Here is a 17,215-nt window from a genome sequence, read left to right on the forward strand (position 1 = left end):
GACAACTCTTCCTAGAATAAAGACCAGAGGACACAGGACAACATCCAGGCCACATCCACACCTGCAAGAACCCAGCGACTCGAAAAGGGGGTAAGATAAGAGCCCTGCCCGGTGGGACCCGAGCGCCCCTCCCCCCAGCTCCTGGCGGGAGAAGAGCAGGCAGAGCAGGAGGGACAGGGAACACAGGACTGCTGAACACCCAGCCCCAGACATCCAGACCACAGCGCAGACACAGTGCATGCACGGGGCCCTGGATTCTAGGGAAACAGAGCAGCAAGAACGGTGAGCGGGTACCAGAGGCCTGGCACCAGAGGACATAAGAAAAGCGAGCGGACATTTTTTGTTGTTGTTGTTGTTTTGTTGAGGTGAGTGCTTTCTGGAAGTCTTAAAGGGACAGGGACCACAATACTAGGGAAACAGGGCAGCAAGACCGGCAAGCGGGTATCGGAGGCCGTCGCAGGAGAACAAAAGAAAAGTGAGTGGCCATCTTTTTTCTTTTTCTTTTTTTTTTTGTTGTTGTTGTTTTGTTATGGCGAGCGCTTTTTGGAAGTCTTAAAGGGATAGGGACCCCAATACTAGGGAAACAGGGCAGCAAAACCGGTGAGCAGGTGCCTGAGGCTGGCTCCAGAGAATAAAGAAAAATGAGCGGCGATTTTTCATTTATTTATTCATTTTTATTAAAAAAAATTTTTTTTTTGGGGGGGGTCGTTGTTTTGTTTTGGCAGGTGCTTTTTGGAAGTCTTAAAGGGGCAGGGCGGGACACTTAATCCAGAAGTAGGCAATCGGGGGATCTCTGGGCACGCTAATCGCCTGGGAAGCAGGGAGCATGGAGGCCACTTACAGAGATAAATAGCCTCCCTGCCGCTCCCCCTCCAACGGGACTCCACCACTTTGGAGCAGCTGCCCGAGCCAGGCCACGCCAACAGCAACAGCGGAGATAAACTCCATAGCAGCCGTGCAGGAAGCAGAAGCCCTGTCTGTGCGCAGCTACCCAGCACAAGCCACTAGAGGTCGCTGTTCTCCCAGGAGAGGAGGGCCACAAACCAACAAGAAGGGAAGTTCTTCCAGCCGTCACTCATCCCAGTTCTGCAAACTATTCCTACCACCATGAAAAGACAAAATTACAGGAAAATAAAGATCATAGAGACACCAGAGAAGGAGACAGACCTAACCAGTCTTCCTGACAAAGAATTCAAAATAAAAATCATAAACATGCCGACAGAGATGCAGAGAAATATGCAAGAGAAATGGGATGAAGTCCGGAGCGAGATCACAGATGCCAGAAAGGAGATTACAGAAATGAAACAAACTCTGGAAGGATTTATGAGCAGAATGGGTAAGATGCAAGAGGCCATTGATGGAATTGAAACCAGAGAACAGGAACACATAGAAGCTGACATAGAGAGAGATGAAAGGATCTCCAGGAATGAAACAATATTAAGAGAACTGTGTGACCAATCCAAAAGGAACAATATCTGTATTATAGGGGTACCAGAAGAAGAAGAGAGAGGAAAAGGGATGGAAAGTATCTTGGAAGAAATAATTGCTGAAAACTTCCCCAAACTGGGGGAGGAAATAATTGAACAGACCACGGAAATACACAGAACTCCCAACAGAAAGGATCCAAGAAGGACAACACCGAGACAAATAATAACTAAATTGGCAAAGATCAAGGACAAGGAAAGAGTTTTAAAGGCAGCTAGAGAGAAAAAGGTCACCTACAAAGGAAAACCCATCAGGCTAACATCAGACATCACAACAGAAACCCTACAGGCCAGAAGAGAATGGCATGATATATTTAATGCAATGAAACAGAAGGGCCTTGAACCAAGGATACTGTATCCAGCATGACTATCATTTAATATGATGGTGGGATTAAACAATCCCCAGACAAACAAAAGCTAAGGGAATTTGCTTCCCACAAACCACTTCTACAGGACATCTTACAGGGACTGCTCTAGATGGGAGCACTCCTAGAAAGAGCACAGAACAAATCACCCAACATATGAAGAATGGAGGAGGAGGAATAAGAAGGGAGAGAAGAAAAGAATCTCCAGACAGTGTATATAACAGCTCAATAAACGAGCTAAGTTAGGCAGTAAGATACTAAAGAGGGTAACTTTGAACCTTTGGTAACCACGAATTTCAAGCCTGCAATGGCAATAAGTACATATCTTGCAATAATCACCCTAAATGTAAATGGACTGAATGCACCAATCAAAAGACACAGAGTAATAGAATGGATTTTAACGCAAGACCCATCTATATGCTGCTTACAAGAAACTCACCTCAAACCCAAAGACATGTACAGACTAAAAGTCAAGGGATGGAAAAACATATCAGGCAAACAACAGCGAGAAGAAAGCAGGGGTTGCAGTACTAATATCAGACAAAATAGACTTCAAAACAAAGAAAGTAACAAGAGATAAAGAAGAATACTACATAATGATAAAGGGCTTAGTCCAACAAGAGGATATAACCATTCTAAATATATATGCATTCAACACAGGAGCCCCAGCATATGTGAAACAAATACAAACAGAACTAAAGGGGGAAACAGACTGCAATGCATTCATTCTATGAGACTTCAACACACCACACACCCCAAAGGATAGATCCACTGGGCAGAAAGTAAGGACACGGAAGCACTGAACAACACAGTAGAGCAGATGGACCTAATAGATATCTATAGAACTCTACATCCAAAAGCAACAGGATATACATTCTTCTCAAGTGCACATGGAACATTCTCCAGAATAGACCACATACTAGCCCACAAAAAGAGCTTCAACAAATTCCAAAATATTGAAATTCTACCAACCAACTTTTCAGACCACAAAGGTATAAAACTAGAAATAAATTCTACAAAGAAAAGAAAAAGGCTCACAAACACATGGAGGCTTAACAACATGCTCCTAAATAATCAATGGATCAACGAACAAATTAAAATAGAGATCAAGGAATATATAGAAACAAATGACAACAACAACACAAAGCCCCAACTTCTGTGGGATGCAGTGAAAGCAGTCTTAAGAGGAAAGTATATAGCGATCCAGGCACACTTGAAGAAGCAAGAACAATACCAAATGAATAGTCTAATATCACAATTATCGAAATTTGAAAAAGAAGAACAAATGAGGCCTAAAGTCAGCAGAAGGAGGGACATAATAAAGATCAGAGAAGAAATAAAATTGAGAATAATAAAACAATAGCAAAAATCAATGAAACCAAGAGTTGGTTCTTTGAGAAAATAAACAAAATAGATAACCCTCTATCCAAACTTATTAAGAGAAAAAGAGAATCAACACAAATCAACAGAATCACAAATGAGAACAGAAAAATCACGACAGACTCCACAGAAATACAAAGAATTATTAAAGACTACTATGAAAACCTATATGCTAACAAGCTGGAAAACCTAGAAGAAATGGACAACTTCCTAGAAAAATACAACCTTCCAAGACTGACCAAGGAAGAAACACAAAAGTTCAACAAACCAATTACGAGCAAAGAAATTGAAACGGTAATCAAAAAACTACCCAAGAACAAAACACCCGGGCCGGACGGATTTACCTCGGAATTTTATCAGACACACAGAGAAGATATAATACCCATTCTCCTTAAAGTTTTCCAAAAAATAGAAGACGAGGGAATACTCCCAAACTCATTCTATGAAGCCAACATCACCCTAATACCAAAACCAGGCAAAGTCCCCGCCAAAAAAGAAAATTACAGACCAATATCCCTGATGAATGTAGATGCAAAAATACTTAATAAAATATAAGCAAACCAAATACAAAAGTATATCAAAAGGATCAAACACCATGACCCAGGGATGCAAGGATGGTACAACATTCAAAAATCCATCAACATCATGCACCACATCAACAAAAAGAAAGACAAAAACCACATGATCATCTCCATAGATGCTGAAAAAGCATTAGACAAAATTCAACATCTATTCATGATAAAAACTCTCAGCAAAATGGGCATAGAGGGCAAGTACCTCAACATAATAAAGGCCATATATCATAAACCCACAGCCAACATTATACTGAACAGCGAGAAGCTGAAAGCTTTTCCTCTGAGATCGGGAACTAGACAGGGATGCCCACTCTCCCCACTGCTATTTAACATAGTACTGGAGGTCCTAGCCATGGCAATCAGAGAAAACAAAGAAATACAAGGAATCCAGATTGGTAAACAAGAAGTTAAACTGTCACTATTTGTAGAAGACATGATATAGTACATAAAAATCCCTAAAGACTCCACCCTAAAACTACTAGAACTGATATTGGAATACAGCAAAGTTGCAGGATACAAAATTAACACACAGAAATCTGTGGCTTTCCTATACACTAACAATGAATCAATAGAAATAGAAATCAGGAAAACAATTCCATTCACAATTGCATCAAAAAGAATAAAATACCTAGGAATAAAACTAACCAAAGAAGTGAATGACCTATACTCTGAAAACTACAAGTCACTCTTCAGGGAAATTAAAGGGGACACTAACAAATGGAAACTCATCCCATGCTCATGGCTAGGAAGAATTAATATCGTCAAAATGGCCATCCTGCCTAAAGCAATATACAGATTTGATGCAATCCCTACCAAATTACCAGCAACATTCTTCAAGGAACTGGAACAAATAATTCAAAAATTCATATGGAAACACCAAAGACCCCGAATAGCCAAAGCAATCCTGAGAAAGAAGAATAAAGTAGGGGGATCAAACTCCCAAATTTCAAGCTCTACTATAAAGCCATAGTAATCAAGACAATTTGGTACTGGCACAAGAACAGAGCCACAGACCAGTGGAACAGCCTAGAGACTCCAGACATTAACCCAAACATATAAGGTCAATTAATATTTGATAAAGGAGCCATGGACATACAATGGTGAAATGACAGTCTCTTCAAAAGATGGTGCTGGCAAAACTGGACAGCTACATGTAGGAGAATGAAACTGGACCATTGTCTATCCCCATATACAAAAGTAAATCCAAAATGGATCAAAGACCTGAATGTAAGCCATGAAACCATTAAACTCGTGGAAAAAAACATAGGCAAAAACCTCTTAGACATAAACATGAGCGACCTCTTCTTGAACATATCTCCCCAGGCAAGGAAAACAACAGCAAAAATGAACAAGTTGGACTATATTAAGCTGAAAAGCTTCTGTACAGCAAAAGACACCATCAATAGAACAAAAAGGAACCCTACAGTAGGGGAGAATATATTTGTAAATGACAGATCCAATAAAGGCTTGACGTCCAAAATATACAAAGAGCTCACACGCCTCAACAAACAAAAATCAAATAATCCAATTAAAAAATGGGCAGAGGAACTGAACAGACACTTCTCCAAAAAAGAAATACAGATGGCCAACAAGATGCTCCACGTCACTAATTATCAGAGAAATGCAAATTAAAACTACAATTAGGTATCACCTCACACCAGTAAGGATGGCTGCCATCCAAAAGACAAACAACAACAAATGTTGGCAAGGCTGTGGAGAAAAGGGAACCCTCCTACACTGCTGTTGGGAATGTAAACTAGTTCAGCCATTGTGGAAAGCAGTATGGAGATTCATCAACATGCTCAAAACAGACTTACCATTTGACCCAGGAATTGCACTCCTAGGAATTTACCCTAAGAACGCAGCAATCAAGTTTGAGAAAGACCAATGCACCTCTATGTTTATCGCAGTACTATTTACAATAGCCAAGAATTGGAAACAACCTAAATGTCCATCGGTAGATGAATGGATAAAGAAGATGTGGTACGTATACAGAATGGAATACTACTCAGCCATAAGAAGAGGGCAAATCCTACCATTTGCAGCAATATGGATGGAGCTGGAGGGTATTATGCTCAGTGAAATAAGCCAAGCGGAGAAAGAGAAATACCAAATGATTTCACTCATCTGTGGAGTATAAGAACAAAGGAAAAACTGAAGGAACGTAACAGCAGAGGAATCACAGAACCCAAGAATGGACTAACAGGTACCAAAGGGAAAGGGACTGGGGAGGATGGGTGGGTAGGGAGGGATAAGTGGGGGGGAGGAAGAAGGGTGGTATTAAGATCAGCATGCATGGGGGGGTGGGAGAAAGGGGAGGGCTGTACAACACAGAGAAGACAAGTAGTGATTCTACAACATTTAGCTATGCTGATGGATAGTGACGGTAAAGGGGTTTATAGCGGGGACCTGGTATAGGGGAGAGCCTAGTAAACATAATATTCTTCATGTAAGTGTAGATTAAAGATAACAAAAAAGAAAGAAAGAAAGAAAAGGGGGATTACTCCCTGATAGGATAAAACTAACTGTAAATCAATGATTAATGCATGCTTTAAATATCCTTAATTTTGATCACTTAAAGGGTGTCACATGATCGGTTTGGAGGTACACTTTTCTGATAATATTCCTTTCTCTTAAAAAAAAAAAAAAGCAGTTCCTATGTGGTGACCTCCAATGAGTTCTACACAATGGTATAAAGGGCAGATCAAAGTGTGAACAAAGGGTCTGTTTGTGTTTATACAGAGGATCAATGCCTAATTTGGCTACCCAGAAAATGAACTAAGATACGATATGAAGAAGAACTTCCAACATCAGCACTCTCTGGAAGAGTCATACTAGAAGATGATCATCAAGAAACCTCAACAAAGATCCAAGCGATGCTGCCGTTGTAGCTGCATTCATCCCACCGTTCCTGGACTTGCCATTGGAATGAAGAAGGAGATATCTAAGCTGGCCTGTGCATACAGTAAAACAACAAATTTGACTCGATTTACACTGTTGGAACTCAACCAAGAATTAGGAGAAGTGCAACTTGTAGCGCTCCAAAATCTTACAACTACAGACTATCTACTGTTAAAAGAACATATGGGATGTGAACAGATCCCAGGAATGGGCTGTTTTAATTTGTCTGATTTCTCTCAGACTGTTCAAGTACAGTTGGACAATATCCATCATATTATAGACAAATTTTCACAAATGCCTAGAGTGCCTAACTGGTTTTCTTGGCCTCACTGGAGATGGCTGGTAATTATAGATCTGCTTTGGTTAGCTAACTATTCCTATTATGTTAATGTGTGTGCGCAATTAAATTAGTAGTTTAAAACCTATACATGCTTAAATTACTCTACAAGAAGATATGTCAAAGAAATAATCAATATTCCCATGTTTTCTTCCATCTGCTACCTCTATCGCTTTTCTTCTTCCTTACTAATTACAACCCTTAAATAGAATTCATGCCTCATATCGAATTTACTGAGTATCATAATTCCTCCAAGAGCTAAAGATACCTCAAGACAAATGCTGGGCATAGAAGCCACAGGGCATAAATCTCCAAAGAATAAAAAGCTAACCTTTTCAAACAATATGGCTTCTCTCCCACTTACCAACTTTACATCTCCCTGTATGGCCCCGAAAGATGACTGGTTAGCCAGAGACGGGTAAGATTCCTCAAGGGAGGAACAACCTAAGACAGGCACAGTCACAGGGGGGCCATCAGGTGAGAAATTGGGGATCAACAGAGGTGAGGCTTAGAACCTCTCCCCCCCTGTTTTGAGAGAAATCTTCTGCATCCATGGATGTTTTGTTGCCCTTGTCTAGCTTGGATTAACACATAGTCTACAGGCACACACCTGATCATCTACATTTGCTCTCTTACAACACTAAACTAAGTTTTCGACCTTTATCTTACATCTACCTACCACTTAAGCATTTTATTTAAAATAATAATAATAATAATAATAATAATAATAATAATAATAAAGGGAGAAATGTGGGATCCACATATAAATCAAGTATAAAAATCAAACGAATATTCAGATTTAACCTGATTATCATGCATGATAATGCATGATCAAAACCGAAAGTTTCTGTGATGACTGCCCTTGCATTGTTCACCATGTAAGAACTTATTCACTGTGTAAGAATTTGTTCACCATGTAAGAACTTGTTCGTTATACTTCAGAAGATTGGAGACTGTTGAGAATTAGGCTTGGGGTTGATTAATGATTGTGCATTGAGTCCCCTATACAGAATTTTATTGTTGTTAACAACCATTTGATCAATAAATATAAGATATGCCCTCTCAAAAAAAAAATAGGGATAATGACTAATTAAATTGTGGTATCATAGATTATTAAGCGAAACAGAATACTATATTCATAAAAGGATGTGTGAACTGTCAGTTGATTTGTAATGATATCCACTATGTATTTCTACTAAGAAAAGAACAATGCAAAGAAATATATAACTCTCCTTTTATTTTGCAATGAGAAAATCCCCATGTATATATGTTTGTATAATTAAAAGAGTAAGCAGAAGGTATATAAGGATACACACTGGATTGTTTCATTGTTCAGAGTGGGAAATGGGGTAATAGGAAAGACAGCAAGACTGGGGACATAAGCAGGGTAGAGTACATAAGCAACAATTAATGCAACAATTCATTGTAAGTGTCGAACATCTATATAGTAGTTTGATGCTTTGCAATAAATTTTAAAATTTGTGAGAACAACAAACAGGAAACAAACAGAGCAGGGGAAGATCTATTTTAGACTGGCAGAATTTCATAAGGGTGGGGAGTGGAAATGGATAATCAGGGAAAGAGTAGCAACACTCTAATGATTAGTTCCAGTCAATCACTGAAGCTGAATTACATCTACTTACCAGTTTTGCCAAGAAAATTAACAAAATGGCTCCCCAAGTAGGCAAAAATATTGATTTTCAATAAGAGTGTGATCAGAATGATTGCTATTTCTGCCAATATCCTAGGTTTTTGCCTACCACAGAGACTAAACTCACTGTTTGCTTCCCCAACACTCACCCCCAACACACACGTGTGATTGTTATAGCTTCAAGAATGTCCTCTATTTACATACCACCTGTTCTCCTGGCATTTGGAACAATGAGGCCTCACCAGGGGCTTCCAAGTGCTTTTGATGAAGAGGTGACATAGCCTGGGTATCAAAGTCCACAGGAGACAATACTAGAAAGGGTATGCATTTCCAAGAAGTCAAAATCAAATAATAAAGTGTAGATTCCTGGTGAGAAAGATCAGAGACTCCCAAAATGGCAGAATTGAAAAGTGGTTTAAAGGTCATTTCAGCTACCTACTTCAATACTTAATGCAGTCTCTATCAGCGATTCTAGATGCCAGATTCTAGTACTGGGGTAGAGGGGGAAGCAAGGACATATTGTGGAATCCCTAAAGATCAAACATATTGCTTTTCACTGTAAATTTCTTGGAGGCAGGAGTTGTATCTGTGATATCTTCCCTGTATAGTACCTACGAACTCAGGATGACCATGTGCTTACAGGACTGAATATTTAAATAAAATGGACTCAAGCTCACATTACAAATTCTATGGAATGCAATAGTAACTCATTTGCTAAAAGCCCTCCCAGCAGCATTGAAGCTATATTCCATCAATAGGAAAGGAGAGACTTTGGCACGAATGATATCTTAGGACATTTTCATGGCCACATATTAAGATCATTGAGCCAACTAGCTCTATGCAAAAACAATTGCTAATTTAAGACCTTGGAGTAAGGGTGGAGTTGGGGCAGAAAGGAATCACGAACTTTTCTAAATTAAATAACTACACACAGTAAATGAGAATCCCATTTTATCAACATTATGATAAGAATTTGCTATGTGGAATCTCAGAAAAAGATGGCAGTGTAAGAAGGCAAGGGAGAAACCTCCCCCCAAAATCACATAGAACACAAAAATACAGCAAATACAACTAGGCCTAAATGTGACCTGGAGACTGCAGAATTGACTACCTACATCTGGGGAAGAACGGAAGACCTCACCGAAGAGGGTGAAGTGGCAAAGCTGTGCTCCGTTGAGACTCAAGCCCTCCCCAACCTCAGTCCACAGGTAGGAGGAAGAGCAATGAAGCAGGGAGGGAGTAGGAGCACAGGACCAGTGAACACGAGCCCACATTACATGGTGCTCTGATGATTAGTGGGGCTAGACAACAAAGACCGTTAGAATATTAGGTGAGGCAGAGATTCCAGCCACTTGTGGAGAACAGATATGATCCACCAGCTCCCATGAGACAAAAGCAAAGCAGGCAGTTTGAAAGACTTCCCAACAGTGAGGAGGGTGCCAGAGGGCAAGGGTTACACAGTACTCTATGCTCAGGAGCAGATGGGGAACTGCCTGCAGAAGCCAACCCTGGGAGCTCCTTCCTCCCAGCAAGCACTGGTTCCACTCACCTGCAGCCCCTGCCATTGCTGCAGGCTGGGAGAAGGGCAGCTCTGCCCACAGCAGCTCCAGCAGCACAGCACCAAGGCTCTTCCCTGCACACATGGCACACTTGACTCAACAGTGGAGGCAGGTGTTACAGCCAGGAACATAAAGGGAGACCCTTCCAGCTTTCTTGGCCAGATATCAGCCCAGCTGGGGAAGTACTACAGGAACCAGCCCTGGGAGCTCCTTCCTCCCATCAGGTCCCAGTCCTGCACGCCTGTGGCCCCTTCCATTACTGCAGGCTGGGTGGAGGGTAGCTCTGCCAAGAGCAACTCCAGAAGAAGAGCCTGAAGTATTCCCCCTGCATGCATGATCAGCTGACAACCCACACAGCCCACCTGAAATTAGATCACTACAAGCCAGACATAAAGCTCTGCACACTGCACACCAACAGCTGGGGCTCCCACGTAGGAAACTGAGCTTCTGGGTACTAGAAGGTGCCTCTTCCATAAAGCTATCATTCCATAGGAAACACTAAAAAGAATGAAGAGGGAAAATAATTTAGTCAAATAAAACTACAAGACAAAATATGAGAAAGAGTGCTTAATGAAACTGAAATCATCAATGTTCCCGGTAAAGACTTCAAAGTAAAAGTTACAAACATTCTTAAGGATCTACAGAAAAATTATTCAAGATCTCAGGGAGGACATCAATGAAAATATAGATGACCTCCAAAAGAGTCGCTCAGAGATGAAGAACACAGTATCTGAGATGAAAAATACAATGGAAGGATTTAATAGCAGGCGTTCACAGGCTGAAGAAGTTGTAAATGAACTGGAAATTAGGGAGCAAGAAAACAATGAAGCCAAAAAACAGAAAGAAAACAAGGATCTTTAAGAATGAAAGAATAATAAGAGAGCTGTGTAACCAATCCAAACAAAACAATATTCACATAATAGGGGTACTAGAAGAACAAAGGGAAAGAAAGTCTCTTTGAGGAAATCATTGTTGAAAACTTCCCTAAAATGGGGAAGGAAATAGACATTCAGGTCATGGAAACTCAGAAAGAACCTAACAAAATGAACCCTAGGGAGACAATACCAAGACATATAATAACTACAATGGCATAGATAACGGACAAGGAGAGAGTATTGAAAGTAGCCAGAGAGAGAAAAAAAGATCACTTATAAAGGAGACCCCATCAGGCTATCAGCAGACTTCTTAGCAAAAACCTTACAGACCAGAAGGGAATGGAATGATATATTTAATGTAATGAAACAGAAGGGCCACCAACCAAGAATACTTGACCCAACAAGAGTATTATTTAAATTTGAAGCAGGGATTAAACAATTCCCAGACAAAAGTTGAAGGAATTCACCACCACTAAGCCAGCCCTACAGGGTATACTAAAGTAACTGCTCTAGATGGAAATGTTCCAAATGCTAAATAGCTGTCATCAGAGAAAATAAACCCACAATAAAGGAAGTAGACCAATTAATTACCAACCAAGTACGAAATTAAACCAACTACTCAAAAATCAGTCAAGGGATACACAAAAAGTGAATAATATGACACCTAATATATAAAGTCTGGAGGAGGAAGAAGAAGGGTGAAAAACATACCTTTAGATTACATTTGAAATAGAGCAATCAGTGATTTAACATAGACTGTTAGACAGTAAGAAAGCCATCCTTGAATCTTTGGTAACCACAAATCTAAAGCCTGCAATGGCAACAAATACATATCTATCAATAATCACCTTAAATGTAAATGGACTGAATGCACCAATCAAAAGACATAAAGTAGCAGAATGGATAAAAAAACAAGACCCATATATATGCTGCCTACAAGAGACTCATCTCAGACCCAGGGACAGACTCAGACAAAAAGTGGAGGAATGGAAAAAGATATTTTATGCAAATAATAGGGAGAGAAAATCAGGAGTAGCAGTACTTATATCAAACAAAATAGATTTCAAAACAAAGAAAGTAATGAGAGACAAAGAAGGACATTACAGAATGATAAAGAGTTCAATCCAACAAGAGGATATAACCACTATAAATATCTATGCACCCAATATAGGATCACCCAAATATGTAAAACAAAGACTAACAGAACTAAAGAGGGAAATAGACTGCAACACATTCATTTTAGGAGACTTCAACACACCACACACACCAACAGACAACCAAATAGAAAATAAGTAAGGAGACAGAGGCACTGAACAATGCATTAGAACAGATGGACCTAACAGATATCTACAGAACATTCTAACCAAAAGCAGCAGGATACACATTCTTCTCAAGTGTACATCGAACATTTTCCAAAATTGATCACACACTAGGCCACAAAAAGAGCCTCAATAAATTCAAAAAAATTGAAATTGTATCAAGCAACTTCTCAGATCACAATGGTATTAAACTAGAAATAAATTACACAAATAAAACAGACCTACAAACACACAGAGGCTAACCAACATGTGTCTAAATAATCAATGGATCAATGAACAAATTAAAACAGAAATCAAGCAATACGTGTAGACAAATGAAAACAAAAGCACACGAGCCCAAAAACCTGTGGGATGCAGCAAAGGTAGTTCTAAGAGGAAAGTACATAGCAATACAAGCCTACCTCAAGAAACAAGAACAATCCCAAACAACCAGTCTAAAATCACAATTAAGGAAACTAGAAAGAGAAGAACAAATGGAGCTGAAAGTTAGTAGAAGGAGGGACATAATAAAGATCAGAACAGAAATAAATAAAATAGAGGAGAATAAAATAATAGAATCAATGAAACCAAGAGCTGGTTCTTTGAGAAAATAAACAAAATATATAAATGCCCAGCCAGACCCATCAAGAAAAAAAAGAGCATGTACACACATAATAACAGTCAAAAATAATAAAAGAATAGTCACAATGGACACCACAGAAATACAAAGAATTATTAGAGAATACTATGAAAAATTATATGCCAATAAATTGGACAACCTAGAAAAAATGGACAACTTTCTAGAAAAATACAATCTTCCATAACCCAGGAAGAAATAGAAAATCTGAACAGACCCATTATCAGCAATGAAATTGAATTGGTAATCAAAAAACCATGTAAGAATAAAATGCCTGAACCAGATGGCTTCACTGCTGAATTTTATCAAACATTTAGTGAAGAGCGAATACCCATGCTTCTTAAAGTGTTCCAAAAATTAGAAGGAGAATACATCCAAACTCATTCTATGAGACCAGCATCACTCTAATACCAAAACCAGACCAAGACACCACAAAAAAAGAAAAGTACAGGCCAATATCCCTGATGAACACAGATGCAAAAACCCTCAACAAAATATTAGCACACCAAAGTTAAAAATACGTCAAAAAGATCATCCATTGTGACCAAGTGGGATTTATTCCAGGGACACAAGGATGGTACAATATTCACAAAGCAATCAATATCATATATTGCATCAACAAAAAGGACAAAAACTATGTGATCACCTCAACAGATGCTGAAAAGCATTTGACAGAATTCAACATCCATTCATGACAAAAACTCTCAACACAATGGGTATAGAGGGAATGTATAACTCAACATCATAAAGGCCATATACAACAAACCCACAGCCAACATAATACTTAATATGGAAAAGCTGAAAGCTTTTCCTCTAAAATCAGGAACAAAACAAGGACACCCATTCTCCCCACTCTTATTCAACATAGTACTGGAGGTCCTAGCCACAGCAATGAGACAACATAAAGAGAGAAAAAGCATCCAAATTAGTAAGGAAGAAGTAAACTGTCACTATTTGTAGACGACATGATATTATACATAGAAAATTCTAAAGACTACACCAAAAAACTAGAATTAATAACTGAATTCAGCAAAGTTGCAGCATACAAAATCAACACACAGAAATATGTTTCATTCCTCTATACTATCAATGAATTAGCAGAAAGAGAAATCAGGAAAACAATTCCATTTGCAATTGCATCAAAAAGAATGAAATACCTGGAATAAACCTAACCAAGGAGGCGAAAGACCTATACCCTGAAAACTACAAGACACTCATGAGAGAAATTAAAGAAGATACCAATAAATGGAAACACATTCCGTGCTCATGGATAGGAAGAATTAGTATTGTCAAAATGGCCATCCTGCCTAAAGCAATCTATAGATTCAATGCAATCCTTAGCAAAAGACTAACAGCATTCTTCAACAATCTAGAACAAATAGTTCTAAAATTCATATAGAGTCACAAAAGACCCCAAATAGCCAAAGCAATCCTGAGAAGGAAGAACAAAGCTGGGGGGATTATGCTCCCTGACCTCAAGCTCTGCTACAAAGCTACAGTAGTCAATTTGGTACTGGCACAAGAAGAGACCCATAGATCAAGGAAACAGAATACAGAGCACAGAAAAAACCCCACACATATATGACCAATTAATATATGACTAAGAAGCCATGGATATACAGTAGGGAAAAGACAGCCTCTTCAATAACTGGTATTGAAAAAACTGCACAACTACTTGTGAGGGAATGGAACCAGATTATTGTCTAACTCCATACACAAAAGTAAACTTGAAATGGGTCAAAGACCTGAATGTAAGTCATGAAACCAAAAACTCTTAGAAGAAAACATAGGCAAAAATCTCTTGAATAAAAACATGAGTAACTTTTTCCTGAACACATCTCCCTGAGCAAGGGAAACAAAAGCAAAAATGAACAAGTGGGACTACATCAAATTAAAAACTTTCTGTACAGCAAAGGACACCATTGGCAGAACAAAAAGGCATCCTTCAGTATGGGAGAATATATTCATAAACAATTTATCTGACAAGGGGTTAACATCCAAAACATATGAAGAATTCACACACCTCAACACCCTAAAACAAATGACCTGATCAAAAAATGGGTGAAGGATCTGAACAGACATTTCTCCAAAGAAGAAATATAGATGGCCAACAGGAACATGAAAAGATGCTCCACATCGCTAATTATCAGGGAAATGCAAATTAAAACCACACTGAGACATCATCTCATACCAGTTAGGATGGCCACCATCCAAAAGAGAAGAAACAACAAATGATGGCAAGGATACAGAGAAAGGGGAACACTGCTGATGGGAATGTAAACTAGTTCAACCATTGTAGGAAGCAATATGGAGTTTCCTCAAAAAATTCAAAAGAGAAATACCATTTGACCCAGGAATCCCACTCCTAGGAATTTACCCAAAGAATACAAGTTCTCAGATTAAAAAAGACCTATGCACCCCTATGTTTATCACAGCATTATTTACAATAGCCAAGATATGGAAGCAACCTAAGTGTCCATCAGTTGATGATTGGATAAAGAAGAGGTGTATTATTCAGTCATAAAAGGAAAATAAATCCTGCCATTTGCAACAACATGGATGAATCTAGAGGGTATTATGCTCTGTGAAATAAGCCAGGCAGAGAGACAGAAATACCAAATGATTTCACTCATTTGTGGAGTATAACAACAAAGCAAATAGAACGAACAGACTAGCAGTGGACTCATAGTGGACTCATAGACACTAAGAGGGTCTACTGGTTACCAAAAGGGAGGGGTCGCAAAGGGTGGGTGGGTGGGGAGGGAGAAGGGGATTAAAGGGCAGTATAATTCACAATTACAATATAGGTAGGTCACGGAGATGGGAGTACCACAGGGAATACAGTTTGTGACTCTATAACATCTTACTACATGATAGACAGTGACCAGACTGGAGCGGTAAGGACTTGATAATATGGGTGAAAGTTGAATCACTGTGTTGTGTATTTGAAACCATCATATTTTGTGTATCAATGATACATTAATAAATTTTTAAAAAAGAATTTGCTATGTAGTTCTATAAGTAACTACAATTGAATTTACTGAAGTTCCAAATGCACTGGATGGTTCAAGAATTTATCCACTATATACCATGAGGTGTAACTGCACACATTCCAGCCTTCATCAAAAGACTACCAGTTACAGTATTGAGCAACATTTTCATGCAGCACTCACCTTAAAACACAAGTGTAGAATCCACTGTCTTGTGCCTCAGCTGAGTGAAACCATATTGAATCTTCCTCTTTACTCATCCTGACCTCTGAAAAGATGATGGGCTCTTCCAAATCACCTTTGTTTTTGTACCACATAAGCCTGAGCCCAGTGCTCTGGGCCATACTATAGTTGGTGCGAATATAACTGTAGAAAAGGGCACATTTCACTCGTACTGGTTCACCTGCCAAAGCCATGTATGTCTTGAGATCCACTGACCAGTCAATGCAGCCATCCACTGAAAGAAAACCAGATTGGAAATGAAACGCAGTGAGCATTGTTGATGATAATTGTAAGAGCGACAATCATTGCCAACATATACAGAAGACTTACTATGAGCCAGGCACTATGTCAGAGGCTTTACATTTGCATTTACATTACTCCACTCAATCTTCCCAGACCAATATCCTCCATAGAGCCAAGCAAGGAGGATCCTTGCTTTAGCCCTGTGCCTTAGGGGCGTTTCTAATCCTCTATAGTAACCTTCTGCTTAGGGTTGACTGGATGCTCCAAGGAGCTCTAACACTGGTGCCAGTGGGGTTGACCTGGGGCCCCATGGCTAGGTCCCAATTCCAGCAGAGTGACCTGACAAATAGATCACTCTTGCTAGCCACACAGTATTTGCTTTATAGGACTGGTGACGTTGGGCTGCTAGAATGACACTGGCATGCTGATTTTAGGTGACTCAACTTATCTGTATAGAGAGAAGCCTCACAAATCAAATACTTCCAGAGAATCCAGGTACAGCCTAGGAGCATCCCTGAGAATGACTCTTTTATTATTCTTATTTTGCAGATGAGAAAACTGAGACTCAGAAGTTCAGTGACTTTGCCCAAGGTCACACAACTAATTAGTGGTGGAAATCCAGTCTCTGATTCTAGAGATTGTGTTCTTAACTCCTTTCCCTACACTGCCTTTACCTATAATTGTAACAGGAACTATTG

The 17,215-nt window shown here is 39.3% G+C and overlaps 1 protein-coding gene across 2 annotated transcripts in view; it reads right to left on the bottom strand.

Annotated features, from left to right (window-relative positions):
* Nucleotides 1-16,501, bottom strand: part of IL1RAPL2 (interleukin 1 receptor accessory protein like 2) — a 565,994-nt gene extending 549,493 nt beyond the window's left edge. For both annotated transcript variants that reach the window (XM_036924997.2, XM_057495438.1), the window contains exon 1: nucleotides 16,236-16,501. In XM_036924997.2, the coding sequence (XP_036780892.2) occupies nucleotides 16,236-16,468 (233 nt within the window). In that variant the 5' untranslated portion in view covers nucleotides 16,469-16,501. The remainder of the gene's footprint in view (nucleotides 1-16,235) is intronic.
* Between the last annotated feature and the right edge of the window lie 714 nt (nucleotides 16,502-17,215).

Source organism: Manis pentadactyla, chromosome X (assembly GCF_030020395.1).
Source record: "Manis pentadactyla isolate mManPen7 chromosome X, mManPen7.hap1, whole genome shotgun sequence".
Taxonomy (NCBI): domain Eukaryota; kingdom Metazoa; phylum Chordata; class Mammalia; order Pholidota; family Manidae; genus Manis; species Manis pentadactyla.